We start from the raw sequence: 23,961 nt of genomic DNA, 5'->3' as shown, positions 1-23,961 counted from the left end.
GATGAGGCTGATGGATGCATTCTCCCCCCTGGTGCTGGGAGCAGCCCTGGCCTGGTGTCCTTGGGGATTGTGGAGCAGGCAGAGCCCTGGCTCCTCTGCAAGCACCTCCCCGTGATCCCAGAGCTGGGGTGGGCTCCCAGACCCCCGAGGGTGGCTGTGGGGCCAGGCTCTGGGCAGCCAGCCCTGAGCTGCTTCCTGCTGCTCGCTGCGATCCGCAGGCACTTTGTTGTGGCTGCACAAGCTCGGAGTCTGGCAGGAGTTTGCTCTCTGGGGCCTTTCCAAGGTGCAGCGGTGAAAATGCCAGTGGAGAGGGAAAGGGGCTCATTGTGCTCCCAGCCTGCCCGTGGCTGAACAATGCAGCCTGTAAAAATATCATTTCTATTTATACGGCCCTGCTTCCCGCCTGCTGACCTGGCCCAGTTATCCCCTATCTTACAAATTCTAGTATTCTTGAACAGGGAATTGGGGAATGCAGTGGGAAGGGATGTTCTCCCATAGAGGGGGTCCCCCACCCCAGAATTGCTGCTGGCAGATCCACCTGGGCATGGTGGGGTTCTCTGGCCAGGCTGGGAGATCTGTGTCTGATGGCCAAGGCTGGAGCGTGTTGTGCCTCTCGGTCAGCAAGAAGGAGAAGGATGTTGGTGCAAAACCCACCCTTGAAAATTCCCCCTGCTCCCTCCCAGCACTGGGGAGCACAGGCTCTGTCCTGGGCAGGGGGCTGAGGAGGGTTTAATCGGTGGCTTTGCCTGTGGCACAGCATGCTGAGGACCACACACCCCACGGAGAATTCCCAGACCCCACTGACTCACTGTGCAAACGGAGAAATGGCCACAAACCTGCCACATCCTGTCTTGCATCCCTCTGCTGCAGCGCCTGTGCTCGCCTGCCCTAGTGCCACCACCCCCACAACCGGGCCTGTGTTTGGCAGCCAGGGAAACTGAGGCAGCAGTGACATGACCGGGGGAGAGGACACAAATGTAGCTTTGAACTGGATCTTGTGCAGCACAGGGCCTGGTGGCCAAGGGGAGGTGCAAAACCCTGCAGGATGCAGCCCCATCCCCCTTGAAGTCTTAAGGATTCCGGGGTTGAAAATTGAAACCGGGTGAATTCGATATTAAAGAAGTGCGGGGACAGGGAGCGGGAGCTGCAGTGGGTTTCTCGCCGGGTGCCGGCTGTCACCCAGAGGGAATTTGCAGCGCCGGGCAGGGGCTGTGGGGAGGCAGCCTGCGGGCACGGCTGTGCCCGGCTCCCGGAGAGCGAGCCCCCGCAGCCCCGGGCGGCTCTGCCCCGCATCCCGGCACAGCACCAGCCCGGGCAGCTCCGCACCGCCTTCCCCCGGGGCCCTCCGCGCCCTGCTCCCTGCAGCACCACGGCAGCAATTCCCCCGTGGGGATTCTCTCGGCTGGTGTTGTCTTCACCCAGCCCGGGCAGCGCAGAGCAGGCAGGAATGAAGAAATAACCCGGAGAGAGGCATCTCGCCCAGGGTCTGCACCACTTCCTTGAGTATCAGGCACCCACTGGGCAGAGGGATGCTGCGCTGCAGGGACCCCCGCACCTGCCTGTGGGGTGGGCTCGCAGTGCTGTGTCCCTGGATTCTGTTCCCCGGGCTTTGAGCATGCCTGGGGCTGTCCTTAAGCCGGAGGTCACCTGGCATTGGCCTGTTCCCGGTGGGAGGATGCAGCTGCTCCACGAATCCTGCAGGATATGGGGGATGGCATCCCGTGCTCCGGAACTCTGAAGGGGGAGGTGCTGGGGCCACTCCGAGGGGAAAATCCCCCTTTTCCCTGAGGCGTTGGCAAGGGGAGATTGCAAGACCCGCAGGCTTCCACAGCCATATGATGAGCACAGTCCAGAGAATTTCTTCAAAAGCAAAACAGGAATATAATGGAAGTTTTTACTGCCCTGAGGGGTGGGGATGATTGTTCACAGCCTGGCTGGTACAGGAGCTGGGGCCACCAAATGGGGCTGACAGACAGCAGGCACACAAGGGCTATCAAATTTCCTCTGCTGTCAAATTAAACAGAGGAATTCCTTGGCATGCAGCATCTTAGACACAGAGAGCTAATGCAAGGCTAAAAGATGATCAGTCAAACTTAGAAAATAAAAAATATCCACTGCAAACAGCTCATTGTAAACCACATCCTCCACGTGTTGGCCTCAGCCACCCCGAGCTCCGAGCTGAGGACACACCTTGCCAGGTGCTCTCCATCAGCAGGAGCTGGCAGTGTTTGGGAACAAGGGAGTTACCTGTTCTGCTTCTTCGATGGCCACACTCCATTCCCAGGTTTTGCCCTCAAAAACAAGGGTGTGCCCACAATGCTCAGCTATTTTAAGACCACTGGGAGCCGGCTGTTTCCTGCCGGTCCCAAGCGAGGCCATTACACAAGCCAGGAGCCACTTCCCACGGCGGCTCACCCCGGAGAGAATGAGGCCCGGAGTGCTGTGCCAGCACCGAGCCCAGGCTCCAGCAGCTCTGGCTCAGCTCAGCACATCCCCAGCATCCTTACAGTGCTGTCATACACTGCTCACTTCTATCAGGACAGGTTTAGACTCTCACCTTGCCTGTTTGATGCCCAGACGCCAGGTAGGATCCTAAACGACCTTATAGGGCTCCTACTGTGTGTGGATGCATGTGTGCTGGGGAATGTCCCTGTGGAGGCAGGTGGAGCAGTAGGACACAGAGAGCTGCTCACATGTGGAATCCACTCAGGGATGGGCCCCTCACTAAGAAGATGACACCCTCCCAGTCCCAGCTGTGAGCTGGGGGGCTGAGATAAGGGCTGCTGAGCACAGGCTGCCTTGCCATGGGCCTGTGGGCACGTGTGTGTACGTGTGTGTATTCACAGCATCATGAGGTTTGGAAAAAAGAAAAAAAATAATGGGATTGATAAAGTTGGAAAAGTCCTCTAAGATCATCAGGTCCAAGCATTAACCCATATTTATACATTTATACATATAAATGGGAAAGCCTGAGCACCGTGTGCCATGGGATGTCCTAATGTAAAGGAGGGCATGGGGAAGAAGGTCAGAGGCACACAGAAAGGGAAATCACAGGCTTTAACCACATGAATGGAGCAAACTGCACTGAAACGCTTCCCAATTCAACCACTTATCCCCTTGCTAACCCTGCTTTTGTGTGGTCTCTAACCCCTGTTTTTTGTGGGGCCAGAGAACAGCTGGAGAGTGTCCAGTGACCCCCGGCTCCCTACAGGTCCCCCAGGGGTGGGATGCCACAGGCCACCCTGCAAGCCCGGTCCTGTTTTCCATGCCAGCACGGATCCAGCTGGGATCCGTGTGGAGGAAACTCCAGCAAACGCAGACCTGGCTTCATCAAGAAGCCACACCACAGTGCCAGCCATACAGAGGGCTCTGTCCCCCGGAAAAGCCATCGTGGGATGCACTGCTGGAACTCCACACGTGGCATGCCAGGATCCCACACAAACCCTGCTGTGGGTGCCACGGCCCTAAGGTATCCTGTGGGCTGTGTGGCCCACGGGGGACCTGCGGGGTGCAGGGTGGTCCCCTAGGTGTGCCATGGGGTGCACAGTCCCCGATCCCCAGGGGTGCCATGGGGTGCACAGTCCCCGATCCCCAGGGGTGCCATGGGGTGCAGATTCTCCGATCCCCAGACATCTCATGGGCTGCAGAGTCCCCCCGTCCCGCAGGGGAGCCGGTGCCATGGGGTGCAGAGTCCCCCGGTCCCCCATGGTGCGGAGGGTCGCACGGTTCCCAGCGTGCTGGGCGGTCTGTGGCACTCCATCCCGCAGCACGAAGGAGCCGCGCTGTGCGGGGATGCTCCGAGCCCCGCAGCACCGGCTGCGCGCTCCCCGCACGCTGCGCGCCCGCCCTCCGCGCCGGCAGCGCTCCGCCCCTTCCCCTCCCTCCTCCTCCTCCTTCCTCGCTCCTCCTTCTCTCTCTCCTCCTCCTCCTCCTCCTCCGCTCCCTCCCGCGGCGGCGGCGCGGGGCGCGGCGGGGCTCGGGCGCTCCCGCTCCCCTTTGTTCGCCGCGCCGATGGCGGCCGGGCCGGGCGCCGGCCCCGGGGCGCCCAGCGAGGCGGAGGCGGCGCAGCTGTGCCGCAGCTTGGAGATGGGCACCGTCATGACCCTCTTCTACTCCAAAAAGTCGCAGCGACCCGAGCGGAAAACTTTCCAGGTGAAGCTGGAGACGCGGCAGGTCACCTGGAGCCGCGGCTCCGAGAAGGTGGAGGGGGCCGGTGAGTGCGCGGCGGAGCCCGGCGGGAAGGGGCGGCCGAGGGGCTGGAGCCCCGCCGGGAGCCGGGGCTCGGTGGCGAGGAGAGGGGCACGGGAAAAATAAAATAAAATAAAAATAATGAACCTCCAGGCTCTCCGCGCCCGGCATCTCCCCGCGGGCAGCCTGGGGGGCGGAGAGGAGTCCGGGTCCCAGCGTGGGGCCGACCCCGACCGCCCTGTGCGCGGGGGATGCGCGGGGGATGCGCGGGGGATGCGCGGGGGATGCGCGGGCCGGTACCGCCGCTGCCCCCGCCCAGCGCCGCCTCCCAACTTTCCGCATCCCTGTTCGGCACCAAACTTCCCCTGGGATAAACGCGGTGTTTTCCCGGGTGGTGCCTTGGCGAGCAGCACCTAAGGGCGGTAGGGAACCTCAGAAGGAGGCAGGACTAGTGTGAGCCCTTTTGCGGTTGCACCTCGGAGCAACAGATGAGATCGAACGGAAAAGGTTAAACAGTAGGAAAACCAACCCAAAATATTGTGCTGTAGTTCCGTCCTCTTCCCCGTTGCCCTCTGCGCATCAGCCCGAGGGTGCTGGCACAGGGTGTGCTGAGCCCCGGCTTCCTGTGCTGGATGGGGGCGAGGAGGACAGAGGAAAGGATGAAACCTGAGTGTAAAACCAGGTTTCTTATGCAGGGCCGTAAGGTGGGAAGGGGGTGAGATCTGGCATGCTCTGCACTCTTAAACTTGGTGTTGGTTTCCCAGGTTTTCTTAAATTATCCTTCCTGCCCCTGTGTGCACCAGCACGAGGACAGGGGCTCTGCTCTGTGTGGGACGTGAGGAAGAGGGGACGTGCACGAAGGCCAAGTGGTGGGAGAGCTGGTACTGGCTGTGGCACTGGCCTTCCCCATGCTGAGGGATGTGGCAGAGGCCCAGCAAGGCCAGGGAGGGGTTGTCATCTCTCCTGGCAAGTGCTGCTGGTCCAGGATGGAAAGCTGGGATGCTATTAGTACAAGGGGCTTTGATGAGGAAGGGGCATGGAGATGGTGGCCACACCTCTGTAGCAGGTCCACAAAATGCTAATCTGGGGCTTTGGTTTGCCCTGGGACCCTTTGAGTCCTCTACCTTGCGCCCTGTGGGGTCTACAGGCAGATTTGGAGGGAGTCTTTAGCATCATGAGGACGTGCAGCTCCCCCATCTCTTTCCCAGAAGGGCCTGTGGGAGCAGTGAGGCAGTGTGAGAGCAGCATTTCATTGACCCTGGGCTTGAGCTGTTCTCAAACTCAGGCAGAACAAACATTGGTCTTGCTGGGGAGATTCTGGTCTTGGGCAGAGCCCACAGACCACGTGTGCCCATGGGGGACAGAGGTGTCTGCATGGGTGGTTGTTCCTGGGGACAGACCTGGGTGTGTCCCTGTAACCTTTTGGGGAAATCTGGAGAACTTCAGTTTCTGTACCAGAGTTGTGGGCCTGACAATGATAAAGCCACAGCTGCAAGGAATCCTTGTGCTGTGCAGACATCCAAGAGCAGTGAAAGCAAAGAGAGTGTCCCAGGGACCGAGATGACTGTTTCTTTTAATGTCACAAAGAAAAATTCCTTGGGGCCTCTCTACTGTGCCACAGGCAAGGTGTCTGGCTGGTGGTTTTGGTCTCTGGGCTCCCCATGTGTGCCTCCCTGTGCTCGTGGTGATCTCACACTATGTGTGACCCTCCCAAGTGGCCAGGTGGGCCTTGCTGGACACAGAGGACATCAGGCTGAAGAGCTGCTGTATCTTCAGCCTCATCTCTCTGATGCCAGATGCTTTCCCCATGGCATCCTCTCTCACCAGAGCAGCTCACCCTGCCCTCAGTCCCCTCCTCTGGTGTCACCCAGCACCCTGAGCTTGCAGGGCTGAGGAGCAGAGCTTTGCTTTAACACTTCCTGGACAGAACTGTGGGGCTCCAGCTGGAAATACCAACCTGTGTACACAAGTAGTGCCTGGGTTTCTAGGCAGGCAAGGCAAAGCCATGGGATCGATGGCCAGCAGTACCAGGTTCTTGGCCAGCTTCCCTGTTTTTATCTGGATGTGCTTTCTGGGCAGAAAGAGGATGCCTGGGAAATGCTGGGTGTGTGACAGCTCCACTTCAAGGTATTCCCCTCCTGGCTCATCCCCTTGAGGTCAACATTGCCATGGCCATGGTGGGAACCAGAGAACCAGAGGGGGAATAATCTGGAGTTGAGCTCATCGCTTTCAGTGCAGGGTATGGGCAATGACTGATCCAGTTCTCCCCATGAAAAGAAGCCATGCCAGCACAGGGAGCAGTAGACTGGGGCTGGTAGGGACACTGGGTTTTACTTTTTGTGGTGGTTCTGGTTTGGCCTCAGCTTGCACTATGAGGAGAGTAGCCAGCTGTCAGGGGATGAGGTGTTCCTTCCCATGGAACAGCATCTCCTCCAAATGGTGTCTGGGGACTTACAGATCAAAGATTGCTGTGTCCATGGGTCAGCAATGGATGTTCTTGTGGTTTTTGAGCGCTGGAGAACACTAGGGAGTTTTAGACTGCTCTGGATACATGTTAAATGTCTAAGTAGGAATGATTCTGGGGTTTTATCCATTTCAGAACAGGTGAACATCCACGGTATATTGCATATGGAGGTTTTGGGCTTGGGGCATGTCTGTGTGGATGGCCATGTCTTGGAGAGGTCTCCATGGACACCAGCGACAGAGGATCTGTGCTCCTTTCTCTGCTCCTGTGGGCTGTGCAGAAAGGAGATGTGTGTTTCTCCCAGAGAGGGATGGGTGACCTGGCTCCATGGCTGACAGTGTTGGGAAGAGCACAGCCCCTGTGGCTGCAGCTTGGGAAGCTCCTGTTGCAGGGTGGGCAGTGCATGAAGGGACAGAGGTCAGCTGCACGTGGGCTAAAGCTGCAGTGTGCCAGGAGGAGAGGGCACAGCCCCTGCCATCGTTCCTCGGTGTGGTGGTGCTCGTTTTGGAGCTTTGCCATCACTGTCAGAGGTGTCATGGAGCAGCTGCTGCCCCAGGATCTGCGGGGGCTGGTCTGTCAGTGCTTCTGATCTCTGCAACAGGCAGCCAGTTCTTTGCCTTGAAAACAACATTTGGGTGGTGCTTGGCTTTCTGTGCACACTGATGTGGAGCTTAGAGGGGAGCAGAACCTGAGCAGCTTGAAGATCACCCCACTGCTGGAGAGAGATCCAGGGAACTTCTGTCCTCTGTGCTTTTGGTGCCTCAACAGCCTGGTGCTGTCACTCTGAGTTCCCTCCCTCTGCCTTGCTGCTGTGCCCAGAGGTGATGTGCCACCTTTATTTCAAGTTACTGAAGCCAGCAGGGTCTGACTGGCCTCTGCAAGGAACTTTTGGCACTTCAGGACAATGATCTCTCTGTGCTTCAGCATCTCCTGACAGCAGTGAGGTAGGACCAGGGGGCTGCTGGATGGGGAGGAGCCTGTGTAGATGTGGCACCTGGGGCATGGTTCAGTGGTGGACCTGGCAGTGCTGGGTTAATGGTTGGACTGGGTGGTCTCAGAGGACTTTTCCTACCCTAAAGATTCTGTGTTCATCACCACATGTGCAGCAGATGGGCAGGTAACCAGCTGGCCTCACTGACCACCATGAAGCTGCCCAGCCTTGCCTGCCCAGGAGCCAGGAGGTGCTGTGGGACGGAGAGCAGAGAGCCCTTGCTGGAGTGACAGCCCTGTCCTTGTCCCCAGCCTTATGACCCTTGTGGAGCGCTTTGGGAGCGCTGCATGAAGACCCTGTGTGTGTCCCCACTCTGCCCTCTGTGAGCAGGGCTCCAGCCAGCTCCAGCCTCTCCTCTTGGACAGGACCCTGCTCCTCCCTGAGCTCTTCAGCTCTCGCCAGGGCTCTGAGAATCTCCCTGAGCTGAGGGCTGGGGAGGAGGGATAAGCTCCCCTGGGCAGGAAGCCTTTCCCTTTCCAAAGCAGTTGCCTCCTCCTGTACTTCTTCAAAACTGTGCAAAACTCAATCCTGGTTCGTGCCAAAAAAAGGGCTTTTTTTTTTTCAATTACTACTTGTTTTTATTCATAGGGTTCCAGCCAGGTTTAATTACCAACGCGTTGCTTTCTTGCTAATCAACTCTGCAGAGGGCCTGGCTGCTACAATAGGAAGAGTGCTAATAATTTTCTATTCTTTTTGTTAAGCACCCAGAGCAAAGTAGAGCTAATCCCTCAAGTCAGTTGTCTTTCATGCATTTATTTTCTTTTAAACTTCCTGTGTTAACTGATGCTTTATTTTTAATAAAAAAGGGTCTTGCATTCTTACCTTCTCATGCTGGGGGGGTTATAGGCCAGCTTCAAATTGAACAGTTTGCCTTGAAACACGTCAGAAAATTCGGAGAGTTTGCTCAAAGAGTGAGCTGAAAATTTGGAGCAGATGTTTGTTTTATAGGGGAGAGAGAGGGGAAAAAAAAAAACTACCTCACAAAAACCCTGGTTGCATTCTTGCTTTCAGTGAAATGAGCTCAGTCCCTTGGAGGTGGAGAAAAGCTATTGCCTGTGTAAAAGAAAAGAAATGAGCTGTAAAATATTAATGCAAAGTGGCTCTGAAGTGTGGCTGTACTCGCCTCGGCCGTTTCAAGCACCAGCCTCTTTCATTAGTCCACTGGGGCACAGCTTCTTTAATTATCTTTTTTTGGGGCCATTTGCTTAAGCTGAGGAGCTTGAAGCTCTTAAGAAACAAATGAGCCAGAAATGGTTTTCAAGGAAAAAATAGCTTCAGAGTGAGCTCCTCTTGGGGTGCAGGATGCAGCCCCTGCAGTGGGCAGGAGTGGGAGGAGGGAGCTCCCCCTGAGGTGCCTGGAGCAGGGGTGGGAAGGGGAGAGTGTGGCTTGTGAGTGTCGGGATGGTTGAAGCTTCCCCTGTGATGCTGTGCTGTGGGAGCTTCTTGAGGGCAGGTTTTTTGCGTCCCCCTTCCTGCCAACAAGGGCATTTATGCTACCCACAAAGCAAGTGAGCTCTGCTCTGCCTTCACCTCCAAACTGAAACAGCCTCTCCCCTCACTTCACATATCCCTTTGTCATCCCAGCTTTACTCTTGGTAGCATCTTCCAGGAGCAGCAGGTTAGAAAACCCCTCCCCATGCAGTAGGACGTGTCACCTCCTCCCTTGGCATCTCAAAAGCTTCTCTGCAACCTGGAGAGCAGCTGGAAGTTGGCTGGCTGGTGTTTTCCTCTAGTACCTGCACCCACGTCATCCATCCGTCTGGTTCCTTCCTCTGCCAGTCAGCCACGTGGAAGGAATTGCCTTATGGGGTTCAAGCCCACTAATTAGAATGTGCTGGAGAGGTTTTGCGAAGTCTTGGACTGATTATTTCTCACCAACATCAAGGGGCTGAGTGTTTCAGGGCTTGGCTTTCTCCTCGCCATGGCTGGACACCATGTGTGGCAGCAGGAGCACCTGAGTGAGCTGGATCTGAGCATCTGGCCTTGCAGAGCATGTGCCAAGAGCTGCCACGCTCAGCTCTGTCACCTCCCGTCACTGGGGCTGTTCTGTTGGGGGATTTTGTACAGGATTTCCCCATCTCCACGCTGAGGAGCTGAGCCAGCAGCTGCCCAGCCCAGTCTGGGATCTCTCTGCTGCTCTGTTTGAGCAGCTTTACCTGCACAGCTGGGCTGGTGAGGATGGTCATCCTTATCTCAAAGGTTTGCTGGCTTTATCTGATGGCAGTGGCTGCCCTGTGAACACCCCCAGGACATGCTGACTGTCAGCCATGCCCATGGCCTGGCCCTGTGTGAGCAGGCTGTGACCTCCTGCATATTTTACAGATTGCAGACACAGGAGGAAAGGCTCTGCAGCCTTGAGTCAGTGCTAAAGTCCCCAGCCCTGAGGCCCCAGTCCCAAAGTGCTGCATGTGGCAGGGCAGTCTTGGCCAGTGAGTTGCCCAGGAGAGCAGACTTGGTGTAAATTCTGTGTTCCTGGGAACCTGGGCACTGCTCTTGGGCTGGGACCTTTCTCTCCAGAGAGCACTGGGGCTGTTGTGTCCTGTTGGAACTGACCCACATCAAAGTGTGCTGTGATGGGCAGCCTGGCCAGGATGGGAACCCTTGGAATGGAGCAGGGGCTCTCAGAACAGACCCTCACTTACAGTTCTGGCTACATCACACAAACTTCTGCTTGAGCTGCAGCAGCTCAGCCTCTGGATGGCAGCTTCAGAAGCTGCTGGAGGTGGAACACGTTTGATTGTGTGTCCAACTCCTCCGTCTCTGCTGAAGTGGGATCCTGCTGGGGTGCTGGACAGACAGTTTGTGCTGAGCATCTCATCCAGGCCGTGGGGCAGGCTGGCAGGAGCTGTGAGCAGCCTTTGAGACCAGCCTGTGGTTGCTGTCCTGCAGGAATAGCCCAGCTCCACACTGGTGGTGGGCTGGTAGGTGAAGAGGCCAGCAGTGACAGTCTGTGCTTAATGCTGGCTCAGCCAGGAGCTGGGCTGGTGGCTCTGGGCTCAGAGGTGTGTGACAGTGGCTCCAGGAGCCGGGTGGGCTGGCAGGGCTGCAGCCAGCCCCCGTGCTGTGTCCCTGTCCTGAGCTGCTGCAGGTCCTGTGAGACCCAGGGTAAAGCTCATGGTGCAGGAGGGTGTGGGGAGCCCAGGAAGAACTTGCAGCATGTGGTGAGGAGGTGTGGGCCTTTGAGCACAGAAAACCCGAGCAGCTCTGAGTTATAAACCATTGGCTGTGCCTCACCATACAGTAGAAGGAAATGGGTGAAGTCAGTGGAGAAGAATTTTTTACTTTTCTAGTGTTCTCTGAGGTTTAAGGGCAGTAGAAATCAGAACATTTTGAAGCTCTTACAATGCTTTTGGAAAGTTTCCCCCACATCCTTCCTCTTTGCCCTTGGCCAAACAGGCTTGGGAAGTGGATGGTGGAACTAGAGGGGGATACCTGTCTAGAGGGGGGTAAAAGGAGAGAGCAGCTCTAGGTGTTCAACAGATGTACAGCAGCTGTGTGGAGCCTGACATCTGGGGATGCTCACAGAAACCCGTGGGGCTCCTCAGCTCCCCTGGTCGTGGTGGCTGCTGCTGCTGCCCCATATGAGCCCAGCTGAAGAGCCAGCCCATGCCCTGGCCGTGCTGTGTCCTGCCTGCACAGGGGGGCTGCCTGCCTGATCTCATGGCTTTTTCCTGCTCATCTGTTCCGCCGAGCGTGGTTTTGCTGCGGAGGTGTTACATCAGACCATGGTGGGAGAGTGTGTTCCAGACCAGGGAGAGCCCTCAGGAAGGGACATGGTGACAGCAGCCATTCCTAAAGGGACTCTGTAGTGCTGGAAAAATCTCTCCTTCAAAACGGTTTCAATCTTTAAGTTTTGAGTATTCTTACTTTGAACAAAGTGCTGTTTTAGATGGAAAAAGCTTTTTGACATTGATTCCAATGAGAAACTTCCTCATTTCTGAGAATTTCAGCCTTTCTGGAGTTCCCCCAGCACTTGGAACTCTAGGCCAGGGCTGTCTGCTTCTGGGCTGCCAGGCTCATGCCTCCTGTCCCAGGTGTCCTTATCTCTGAGTACCTTGCTGGCACTCGATCTGTCCTTGTCATCTGTTGAACACCTTGATACCCTGGATGGCAGGAGGATTCAGGCTTGTGGAGCACCCAAACAGCCATGGGCTGATGTCTCTAGCAGAAGCTGGCCACACTATGGCTGTACAAATCAGCAGAGCTTTAGGATGCTGGCAGCCCATACTCTGAAAGTCTCTGTGATTTTCAAACTGCTTTTTAGCTCCATCTCTGCTGTCCCTGTGGTCTGGTGGCTCTTTAGCTTGATCTGGGGTCCTGAATTTGGCTGGCTGGGGAGCCATGGGAAGCCTTTCAGAATCTGGGATGGACCTCTCCCTTGTTTCCCTCTGCAGGGCAGGTCCTCCCTTCTGTTTTTAAACATTTGTGGCTCTCAGGTTTGGGTCAGTCCCTCCTTGTGCTGTCAGTAGAGTGTCCCAAAGCGTTCCTGGCTGTCCTAGCCAGGCAAACCCATGGTGCTGGTTTAAAATCATCCCAGGGAAGGTCATGGTCCAGCACATGCTCTCCTCTGATGTGAGATGTTCTGCTGAGCTGTTTGCCCACTGGCCTTAAGGATGCAGTGGCCAAAAGCCATAGCAGAAGGGGCAGGACTGTGACAGGTTGTGCTTTTCCCCAACCCATTACAAACACATTTATTTTCTTTTTCTTGGAATATTACTCTTTTTTTTTTCTTGCCTTAACATATGGAATCCCAGAGCTGTGCTGCCTTGTGTTTGCAGCCCACCCCAAGCCTTTATCCATATGGAGGGGTGTGCAGGACTCCTGCCTTCCCAGTCGTGGTCCTCTGGGAAGTGACCTACTGCCTGAAGTATCTTGGGGACAAAGGTTGCCATTTCTGCTAGCTCCAAACTCCATCCTCCAGGAGCTGGATGTGTGGTGTGTCCCCTGCACAGCCAGGATCCCACAGGAGGGATGGCTGCAGGAGGGCTGCTGTGCTCTGGGTGACACACAGCCATGCTGTGGGTGCTCTGCTGCCTCCTGGCTCTGGGAGCTGCTCCAGCTGTCCTGCTCTGCATCTGCTGGAGCCCCTCTGATTCCCTCTGTGATCTCCTGGGATCCTGTGCAGAGCCCCACCCTGCTCCCTCTGAGCATCACCCGTGGCAGGGCTGCACCAGGCAGAGCTGGAAATCACCACATGCAGGAGGGCTGTCACTGCAGGCTGTGCTCTGCAGGGAGCTGGGCAGACAGCTGCTTGAGAGTCCTTTTCCTGTTTACTTGCTCCCAGAAGTGCTGATGGTGTGGTGATTAAAGGACATCCCCCCTGCATGTGCCAGTGCATCCTTCATCCCTCCTCCTGCTCCTCCTCACCTCCTCATCCTCAGCCCAGGTCAGGCCACGGGGCTGGCTGCAGGTGGGGCTCGGCCCTGCTGGGAGCAGGGAATGTCCAAGAGGACTTTCACCCCCTTGGCTCCCTGCCCTGGAGATCTGTGCCCCATAAATCTGCTTCCCAGCTGGCAGCAGGTGGGGCAGGGGCTGCCTGGGTTTGTTTGCTGCCTGTCAAGGTCCTTCTTGGTGTGAGGCTCTCGTGCCCCTGGCTCATCAGAGCAGAGCACAGAGCCTGCTGCCTCGTCTCTCCGAGCTCCTGTGCTTGGATACCTGCCCTTGGACATCACTCCTCCATCTCTGGCTCCTCTTGCCAGGCTTCCAGGGCACTCTGGATACTCTCCTTCTCTCCTGAGCTTGCAGTCCTTGTCCTGTTAATCCCTGCCAGCTCACAGCCCTCCTCAGCTTCAGAAGACCCAAAAGCTGTGTCACTGATTCCAGAGCAGACCCCAGGCAGTGCCAGGGCAGTGGGGAGTTGGCTCTGCTTGTCTCTATGTCCCAGCAAAGCAGCAGAAATTGATTTTTATTGTTTTTTTTTTCCCTCTACTCTGTCTCACGTGTCCTGTAGTGCCTTGTGTCAGCCTGTTCTCAAGGTCTTGCTGCCAGCTGGATTATTGTCTGTAACCTCCAGCAGCTCAGGCTCTGGGGCATGTTATGAAGAGCTCTAGAAGTGAGGAAATGAAATTTTTGAAGCATTGATACATCAGGTTTGATATGGAACATGTTGGGTACAAACAGGAAGAGGTCTCCAGTTCTGGGGACCAAATAAATCCCAGCTGAGGTAATTTAAAACAAACAGTCCCAAGTGGTTTCACACCATCACCATGAGCTTCTGCTTCTCCCCCATAAACTGAAAATGCTGTCAGTGTCTGCTCGGTGCCTGGACATCTTCAGTTGGATGGTGCTGTAAGGAAGTGCCATTGGCTGGTTATCCCCCAAAATCTTGCCTTGGCATGGGAAGGTGAAACCAGCCCAGGGAGGTCCCATCGTGGTCAGTGCAGATAGAGCCAATCTGGTGGAAAGGGAAGAGGAGAGTCGCTGTTTCCATTTCTAACCACTTTGGGACAGGTTTGATTTCTCCAGCAGCTGCTCTGATAACTTTGTGTCTGTCTGGTGTGTGGTGGGGTGGGTAGAAGTGACTCAGGTGGAGAATCCAAGGAGGAGGAGGTGACAGGAGGAGGTGCCTCTGCATTTTGTGGTTGAGGTGGTCCAGCCCCTGGGCCTCTCTGCAGACAGTGGCACAGAGGGAGATCGAGGGGTGGGAACACATCTGGAAGTCACATCTGTGCTGTGGCAAATACTCAACCCTGCCAGTCTCAGAACAGCTTTTGAGTTGAGCATGGGATAGGGAGGGGTCGTTGTGGTGACCTCCAACAGCTCAGCAGCAGTTGGGATCTTCATCCTTCTCTTCCCAGTGTTGCCCTCACACTGCAGAGTTCAAGCCCTGGTAGGGGGACAGGGACAAGCCACTTCCCTGCTGCCCACGGAGGGTTCTGGCCAGCAGAACCCAACTGAGGAACGTTCTGGCCAGCAGAACCCAACTGAGGAATGTTCTGGCCAGCAGAACCCAGCTGAGGGTTCTGGCCAGCAGGATCTCTGTGTTAAATTGCTGTCACGGGAACTTGATTGCATCGTCTGCTGGGGTGGATGAAAACTGAGTCACAGCATTTGAACATCACTGACATTTCCTGCCACTGTGACAAATCTTTTCTGTCCTTTGGTTTTCACTCTTTGCCTTTGTGCCTTGTCCTGGGACTTCAATTGCTTTGTGACAGGGCATGGCCCCTGGGCATGAAAGTTGGGAAGGCGCCTTTGTTGAGTGCAGAAATCCCCAAAATGCTCCAAGGAGATCTTGCTGCTGTTGGACAGTCAGGTCCCCAGATCCACCTCTGCCAGGGTTTCCTCAGTGGCCCTGCCAGGCTCCTAGCTGTCAGGCTGTGAGCTGTGCATTCAGAACTGCTGGATTGCCACCTCTGGTGGATTCTGGATTCTGCCCTCTTGGTTTCTGCCAGTCTGCTTGGTCCCCTCACTGGCAGTGAGCACTCCGGCTGGCTGAGAGCCTGGGGACATCAGTGACCCTGGAAGGTCCAGGAGAGGGATGCAGAGACTTTGCACAGAAGGGTTCCCTGTTCAGCCCTTCCATGAAGGGCCTGTCCAGAGAGCAGCTTCCTTCAGCCTCTTCCATGCTGACCACAGCAGGTACTGAGGTGCCTCATCAATCTGTCCCTGCCCACCTCTGGCTCTCCTTCCAGCTGGAAGATCTTCCCTGGAGGGAGGGAGAGTGGCAGAGGCAGGAGCTGTGCTCACACATCTTCATCCCATTCTCCCTCCAGTTTATTTTGCTCCTTAAAAGTAATTTCATTTCTCACCCCAGCAGGGCTGAGGGGGTTGGAACCTGCCATGCCATGCAGCAGAAAGGTCACCTTGGGGGTGGACTGGGAGCCTTCCCTAGGAAGACTGTCCAGAGCACCAGTGCTGAGCTTCCCTTTTCCAGATGAGTCAGTGGAACTTTGTGCCTCTCAGACAGGGCAGTGACTGAAGGGTCTCTCTGCTGGCTGCCACCAGCCTGATTTCATCTGGGACAGGGACACCAACGTCTTAGAGCAGCATCTGTGGAAGCAAAAACTGTGGCTTTGCCTCAGCTGGAGCAGCTCTGCCTCTCTTTAGGGTGGAAACGTGCTCCTGTGTCCTGTATGGTGATAGTGCAACAAGTCCATGGCTCTCAGAGGTGCCAGCCTTGAATGTGGCACTGGGTACCACCAGCAGCCCTGGATGCCCAGCTTGGGATTTGGTACAAAACCCCACAGCTCCACAAAGACAAAATTGCCATGGAGGACAAGAGGGAACCCCAACACATTCCAGGATTGCTGGAGCCCTCACCTGGCATCTGCCATCTGCTGCCTGTCTCCTTGAGCTCCCCACTGGCTGTGGGCAGAGGCTGTGAGGAGGTAGCAGCATCCTGCTCTGCTCACTTGGAGGATCAGCTTTGGTTTTTGACACGTATTTTCTTGCAGCTGAGGGGGAGTGGGAGAGATGTGCCCGTGATAACAGGTCAGGCAGCTGCCAGCCCACAGCTGCCTCTGATTCTCACATCAAGAGGATGTTCAAGAGCTTTTCAAGGCCACCTGCATGAGGCTGATGCCTGGGAAGAGGCCATGGTGCCCTGCAGAAGCCATGTCTGGGCAGGACCTCTGCATCGCTGCTCCAGCCCGAACATGGATGTGTGTGGGGTGGAGGAGGGGAGGTCTCTTCCTCACATCCTCTCAGCAGCATCTCCTAATCTCCCTGCACATCTCCTGCAGCTTCCTCTGCAGGTGATAAGGATTTAGTGGGGGTGAACAGGGGAGGGAGGAATAGGAGCTCAGAAGCCACAGGACATGTGACGGGGGGCACAGCAGAGGCTGTGGCAGGCAGAGGCTCGGGCAGGAAGCCCCGGTGCCCACAGAGCAGCCAGCACATCCCCATGTGCCCTGCATGGGCTGCCTGGGGTACACTGCTGGCACTGCTGCCCCTTCCCTGGTGCTGTTCAAGCTCCCTGCCAGATCCTCTCACTCCACATCGAGTGACAGGATTGCTGAGAGGACCCAGACTAGCCCCAGTCACTCTGGCTAGTCAGGAACTCCCTGTTGTCCCATCTCCAGCCCATTGAGCTATTCTTCCCTACAGCATCTCCCTCCCAAGGTACTTTCTGCATGGATGTTGCTGGCATTGGGGTAGTGATACTGAGACAATTGCTTCATAGCAAAATCCAGTGGCTTGGAGCAAAAAATCCAGTTTGCTGATGCAGGTGAGATGAAGCACCTTGTTAGAGCAACCTGAGACACAGCTGAGCTGAGTCTGGAGGGGAAAATAGCTTTGCCTGATTCTTTTCCTGAGGCAGAGGTACCACCTGCATGTTGTAGCAGCAAGAGCAGTGGGACCCACTGATCCCCTGGGCACCAGGATGGCTCCTCCCTGGGACAACAAGGGAAGTGAGGGGATGTTTTAAGTGGATTTGAGTGCTTAACTGAAATGGCTGAGTTTGTTGCCTTTTAGTTCACAGGGGATGAGGGATGCTCTGGAGCACAGGGTGCTGCTGCTTTGGCGATTGTCGGTCCCGGTGGATGGCTCAGCCATGCTCCCTGCCCTCTGGAAAACCAGTTAAGGTCAAACGAGAGGCCTCAGCTGGTTTCTTGCTGTCCTGTCTGGATAAGCCATCTGCTAATGGCACTTGCTCTTCCTCTGGAAACCCGATAGCCGCTGCTGAGCAGGAGGGGGATGTGGTAACCTTGTCTCCCTCCGAGCAGGGATGTTCAGTTCAGCCTCACTGTGCCTGCTCTGGGCTTGTCCATGAAGGGAAGCTTGTGGCCTTGAGGGGCTGAGCTGTTGTCACTCTGAGCACAACACTGATGTACCACACTCCTGATTGCTTGGGCCGAGTGCTTGGCTTCCTCTGGCAGGGATGCAGAGGGGATGTTCCTGTTCCTTACGGGTGTGACACGCGTGCCCTAAGAGCCACCCTAATTCCTAGGCTGTGCCAGAGCCCAGCTCAGCCCGACTGCCCCCGCAGCCAGGGGCTGGGCTCCAGACTGAGAGGTGCTGAGGGCCCTGGCCCCCGGCCAGCCCAGCACTTAGGGCTCCCGGGGGAGCTGTGGTGGGTTTTTGTCCTCCTTGCAGCCGGTGTTGGGTTGCAGCAGCAGAGCCAGGGGCAGGGATGCTGGTGGGGGGAGCACCCGGCTGGTGGGTGCCAGCAGGAGCAGGTGAGCCAGGATCCTCCTCCAGGCTCCTGCAGCTCCTGCTGGCCCAAATGTCCACTTCAGGGGGATTCTGCTGAAGTATTAAAAGGGAGGTGGCACTGCCTTGCCATTGCATAATAGATTTTTCTTCTATTTTACTCACATACAGGTCTTTTTCCTCTTTCTCCCTGGGGGCCACCTGACCCTCTGGTGCCCCTCCAGTGATGGGAAGCCTGGGGATGACCACATGGCTGTGCTCAGTGGGATCCACAATGCTAAATAGCAGGAAGACTCTTTTTTTAACCTCTTTTTCTGTGCCAGAATGAGTAGGCTGGAGGCTTTTCTGCTGCCCCCGGGCAGGATCAGTCCATGTCAGCCAGCTGAGGTCGGGCTGGGCTGGCAGTGACCCCTGTGGCTCTCACTGCACCATTTCTCCCCAGGGAGACACAGACCCAGCAAAGCCTGTTGAGGGGGTGGATGTTTGCTTGGAGGCTGTCTCTGATAAACCCATCCTGGAAAGTAATCTGGCTAAATGCTCTTTTTGTCAGGTTTTAAATTTTTTTAAAAAATTTAATCAGTTTTCCATCTTTCCAAAAATCCTCTGGAGGTGGCGATTTTGCAACCCTCAGAGTTTGTTCCAGGCTGTCCTTATCCTTACACGTTACAACACCCTATCCATCAGTGGGTAAATGAGGCTTGGATGAAGTTTCAGTTTTAAATGACTTCAAGGGTGGATCTGGTTTTCATGTAACCAGAGGGTAATTTGGTGGGATTTTTTCTGACATGGTGACGAGGTGGATCTGGGGTCAGTTTTTTCTTTCTGATGCAACCCACTCCTGCTGAAAGAGGGCTCTTTGCCCAGAAGTGACTTTTTTTTCTTTTTTCTTTTTTTTTTTTTTCAGTGCTGGAGACAAAGGGAGGGCCAGGCTGTTTCTTCTGGCAGTGGGCTGCGGGGAAGTTTGGGAGGTTGTGAAGGGCACAGCTGTTTGTAGAGCCATGGGATGGCTCAGTGTGCACTGTGGAGCAATGTGGGGAGCTCAGAGCATCTCTGGGCTGGATGGGCTTTGCTGCCTCCTTCCCGGAGCCTCTCCTGGCTCCTGCCTGCACACCCGCCCAGGAGGGCTGGAGAGGAGCCAGCCCATTCCAGGCTCCAATCTCATCCTCTGCTCATCCACCCCTGCTTGCTGCTGGCTCTCCTCTGGGGCATCCAGCTCTGCCAGGCTGCAGCAGGGTTCATACTCCATCAGAGAGCTTCCCTCTGCCTCTGCCATCGCCGTGGGACCAAGTTCTTCCTCTCTTGCCACATCCCAGGAGGATAAGGACCAGTTTGTGCACTCTGCCTCCCCAGCACGCCCTGGGAGAGGGCAGCTCGGGGAGGAGGAGATGTGGCTCACCTTGGTGACAGAGGACTTGTCCTCAGAGGGCTTGCCCCAGGTCACCTGGCCAGGCGTGCCTGTGGAGCTGGGACCCCAGCAGTGCTTAACCCAGTGTCTTTGCCCACATCCTTGGTGAGCCTTTCCCTGCAGGGACTCGAGGTGCAGCCCCACGGTGGGACACACGCGGGCCGTGTCACGGAGCCCGTGGCACCACTGATGGGAAATCGCTGGTGCTGAGCAGGGCAGAGCCTGCAGAGTGTTCTGTGAGACCTGGGCTCCAGCAAACCCCCTCTGCCCTGCTTTCCCTGCTGGCTCCTGTGCTTCCAGAGGGAGGGCTGGTGCAGGACAGCCTGGCTCAGCCCTGGTGCTTGGGGATGGTGCCATTTGTGCTTGCCAGGCTTCCTGCTCAGAGTCGCTTCATTCCAGCTGCCAGGGGGCTGGCAGGGTGCTGGGGGCGAGGCTGCTGTGCTGCTCTGTGGTGAGAAGAGGGCTGCACAAACCAAAGCCCAGCTGCCTTCCCCAGCACACTCAGGCAGGTTTGGGAGGGCGAGAGAGAGGAGCAAGCAGCTGCAAGTATGCGTGGGCTGGAGGTTCCTGCCTGATCCTCAGGAAGGCTGCCCTTTGCCCCAGGAATTCCCTGCGTGCTTTTGTCCTTGATAAGCACCTCACTTGCTCCGGGGCTCTCTCCACTGCGTGGATTTTAGGTATGCACTTTGTAACACCAGCTCTGCCTCGCTCGGTAGTAACCTGCTGGTGCTCTGTGCAGGGAGGGGTGAGCACAAGGCACAGCCAGCTCTGCAGCATCCCAGAGGGCAGACAATATGCTTGCAGTGTGGTGCAAAGGCAGGGCAGGAATATTCCAGCACCTTCCTTTGGTAGTTATTACCTTGGAAAGTCATCTGACATGTTTTCCCCCATTGCATCCTCCAAGGACAGGATTAGCCTTCAGCCCCACTGTATGTGTCCTGGATGCAAAGACCTGAGCTGTGATATGGGTTTTTACAGGCTAAAGTAACCTGCTGTGTCCCTAAGGATAGGAGCACACGGGTAAGGTTATGGCAGGGCATGCCATAACATTTGAGCTGCCAGACAGCTCCTTTCCAAAGGGTAGATGATGCCTCAAAAAGTCACATTCTTGCTTATTTTAGGAAGCTTGTCTGTCCTTCCTATGCAGCCCCAAGGAACTGAGTCTTTCTGTGCTCTTGCCACAACTTTATTAGCATTGCAGGGTTATTAGATTCATAGAATATCCTGAGCTGGGAGGGACCCACAAGGATCATGAAGTCCAACTCCTGACTCTGCACAGGACACCCCCAAAATTCATAGAGTGGTCAGTCTGGATATGTCCTGTGGCAGGCAGTGAGCAGGCTGCCACTGTCTCCAGGTGCACCCCGAGTGCTGCACAGGAGCAGGATCCAGAAGAGGATCCCACATTCTTTGTGCTTTACAAGTCCTCCCAAAGTCAATCCCTGCCTTGCTGTGGGTTTGGAGAGAGCATCATCTCTCATGATGCAGTTTAGTGCTGTGGGTGATGGGCAGGTCACATTTCTGTCTAGTTTTAAACTACAGTAAACAGAAATGAAAGGCGAGATGATCCACAGTGAGTGCAGTAAGTGGGGTTTAATTGGGATGAATTACATGCCAGGTTTGCAGTAGTCTCCGTCCTGCATTGTTCAGAAGCATCATCTGCTTTGGAAATGTGACTCAGAAATGTTGTTATTTGATTCCCACGAGCATTTAAGAAACTATTTTTCCAGGAAGCAAAAATTCTTGGGTTTGGGTTGGGTTTCGTTGTTGTGTTTTTGTTTTGGTTTTTTTGTTTGTTTTGTTTTTTGGTTTTTTTTTGCCTTGCTGCTGCTGTTGTTTTCTCTTTGTTCTATGGCAATAGGAGTTCTTTCCCAGAATTTCCTCTGGGGAGGGAGGCTGTGAGATGCTGCTGTTATCAGTGTCTCTTCAGCTCCTTCTCCTCACAGCTGCCCCTTTCCTGGGATCCCTGGGGGGGAGACATGCAGCCATTTTTGGGGAACACAGAGGTAACTGGGGGGTTTTGGCTGGGGAAACCTCCTAGGGAATGGTAAGAGGGGGCTGTGCTTACAGGGCTTAGGCCTGAGGCTGCCATCGTGCAATAGGTGCTAACCCAGCTCTTTGCATGACTAAATCCACTTCACCTGTCTCCTTCCTTCTCCAATGCCCTGGGAACTCCAAGCTATTCCCTGAAGGTCTCCTTTGTTTTCCCTTTCTCTTAGTGGATATTCGTGAGATCAAAGAGATCCGTCCAGGCAGGAACTCCCGTGATTTTGACCGCTACCAGGAGGATCCGTGTTTCCGACCTGACCACTCGCACTGCTTCGTTGTCCTCTACGGCACAGAATTCCGGCTGAAGACCCTCAGCTTGCAGGGTAAACTCCTCCTGGCCCTGGCTTGTGCCAGACAGGCTTGAGCCAGAACTTCATCCTCACAGGGCCCAAACAGTTTCACTGCTTGGGGACAAAGATAACTCTGAGTTGTTGGGAACTGGAGGGGGAGGGAGTGGGACACACGGGGCAAGAGGTCCAGGCAGCCACATCCATCCCACAGGAGAGGAGCAGGAGCTTGGCAGGGAGAGGAGCCAGCCAGAGCATCTGCGTGGCAAATGTTACCAGAAGGGGGATGAAGCAAGGAGTAGGGCATGTAAGGTGCTGGGGATAGTCCCAAGAGGTTTGGGTTGGTGATCAAGCCTGTGTGTCCCTTCTTCCCACTTCTCCCGTGCATTTTCTACAGCCACTTCTGAGGATGAGGTCAATATGTGGCTCAAGGGGCTGAACTGGCTGGTGGCAGACACTCTGAGGGCACCCACCCCCCTGCAGATTGAAAGGTGAGGAAAGCCTGTCTTTTTCCTGCACTTGTTTTCTTTTTTCTCCCTTCTGTCTGTTTTGACAGAAAAAGGTGAGCACAGTGACATCTCATTCCCTCTCTGAGCTGTGCTAACCCAGCACTTCTGCATCTGCACTCCAGAAGCTTCATCCTGCTGACCCCAGCGTTTGATCTCATGCATCAGGGAGAAGGAGTTTCACCACAAATTGATGTTTCCCTGTCTGCACAGCCTGTGTTATCTGTAGCACTTCAGTGCAGAGGCATTTTTAAAGCAGAACTTGTATGAAAATAGCGTAGGCTGCCTGTGAAAGGGGGCAGAGCCGGGTTCTCTGGTGGGAAGGAGGGATGTGGGAGTGGGTGGTGTGGCACTGAGCATCTTCCAGAGAGAGGTTGGAGCAGGGGCTGGTTGTTGAGGAGCTGAGTGTGTGCCTGTTTGTGCCTCCCTGTGCAGGTGGCTCCGGAAGCAGTTCTACTCCCTGGATCGCAACCGGGAGGACAGGTAAGGAGGGAGAAGCTGCACTCGTGTTCAGAGGAGGGTTTGAGCTGGAAGGGTTCACCTTTGGCCTGAAGCCCCAGCCCCTGGGCTTTTTGTTGGGTCCTTTAGGCTTTTAATGCTCATTTCCAAGGAACCTTAATCCAAGTCCCAAACTTCTCTTTTCACTGAATTAAAAGAAGTATTAAAAAGCTGTCTTGTTTTCCTGACCTATTTCTCAGCTGTTTAGACCCAATAACCCCCTGAGAGCCCACAGCTGTGAACCACCTTTCCCCCACCTGGCACCACCCAAGGAAGCAGACATCAAAGAGCCAAGAGGCAGTTCAGGGCACCCCATCAGGGCTGAACTGGGTTGTGTTTATTACTCTCCACCTTGTTTGTTCTGTTCTCCTTTTCTGAGGCCCATAAGGGCATGGATCATCCCATTGCTTGGCTTGTGGGGCTCTTGGGTGAGTACTCAGTGTGTCCTAGCAAGTAAAATGTTATGCTTGTCTTGAAGAGGAGAGGGAAGGGAATTGGGTCATGATTCACCATGAGATAAGGGAGGGGACATTTTCCTGTTGGGGGGGTGAGTTCCACCGTGCTCTGCTCTCTGTCCCACTGCCATCACCAGTTTTCCAGTCCCAGTGCTGGCTCTTTCTGAGCTGCTGTTGTTTGCCTCCTTCCATCATGGGCCATGCTTCTCCCCTGTGATGTTAACTGAGCCCATTAACCTTTCAGCATTGATTCCTGTGTTAATGTGCTCCCCTGGGGGCATCAGCCGTGCCTCCAGCTGGGCTGGATCCCACCTGCCCCTTTTCCAGGCTCTGTTGTCCAGAGAGGGCTGCCTGGAGAACACTGGGGTCCAGAGCATCCTCTGCTTTGTCCTTGTTGTTACCCCCCCAGGACAGCGAGCCAGGGCACAAATTGAGCCTGTCCAGGAGCAGGGCAGGACCGTGTTGCATGGGGCAGGTCCTGCTTCACTGGACATTTTTACCTTTGCAGTGATTTATAGTGTGGTGTGACGAGAGCACTGCTGGGTGCTCGGGGATTTTGTGGAGGAGGGATAAATCCCCACAGAGGCTGAAAGGGAAGAAGAGGAGCTTTAATCTGTTGCAGCTGCTCTGCATGAGCCACACACCTTTTGAATCCGGGCTTGGGTTGTATACACAGTGGTGACTGGGCACGGTATTTCCTAATTCTGCAATGCAGAGCACTAAGGGAGGTGCAGGGGAGGTTTTGGAAGAGGAGTGCAGGAAAAGTGGAAATAATTGGTCCTTTTTTCCCTTCTGGTTATGCAGTAAAACTGATGAAATGGCATCCCAGCAGTACAAAAGGAGATTGCATGTATAGATCTGTCTGCCCAAGGCAGATCAGCAGAGCTGACAGCCAGCCTGTTGTATCCCTGTTGTTACTATTGATATCATCTTTCTATTAGCATTTAGAATTAAAGCAGCAAAATCCAATGTATTCCTTACCTGTCACCCACAGGGAGAGGTTTCAGTGCAAAACCCTTAATT

At 55.2% G+C, this 23,961-nt stretch overlaps 1 protein-coding gene across 2 annotated transcripts in view; it reads left to right on the top strand.

The window, feature by feature from the left end:
• The first annotated feature begins 3,976 nt into the window (after positions 1-3,976).
• The window catches only part of PLCG1 (phospholipase C gamma 1), a 40,798-nt gene continuing 20,813 nt past the window's right edge, over positions 3,977-23,961 (top strand). For both annotated transcript variants that reach the window (XM_021527852.2, XM_021527851.2), the window contains exons 1-4: positions 3,977-4,213; positions 21,363-21,515; positions 21,877-21,970; positions 22,421-22,468. In XM_021527852.2, coding sequence (XP_021383527.1) covers positions 4,012-4,213; positions 21,363-21,515; positions 21,877-21,970; positions 22,421-22,468 — 497 coding nt within the window. In that variant the 5' untranslated portion in view covers positions 3,977-4,011. The remainder of the gene's footprint in view (positions 4,214-21,362; positions 21,516-21,876; positions 21,971-22,420; positions 22,469-23,961) is intronic.

Source organism: Lonchura striata, chromosome 17, assembly GCF_046129695.1.
Source record: "Lonchura striata isolate bLonStr1 chromosome 17, bLonStr1.mat, whole genome shotgun sequence".
Lineage (NCBI taxonomy): Eukaryota > Metazoa > Chordata > Aves > Passeriformes > Estrildidae > Lonchura > Lonchura striata.
Note: the sequence above shows the minus strand (reverse complement) of the source record. Positions and strands in the feature narration are given on the sequence as shown.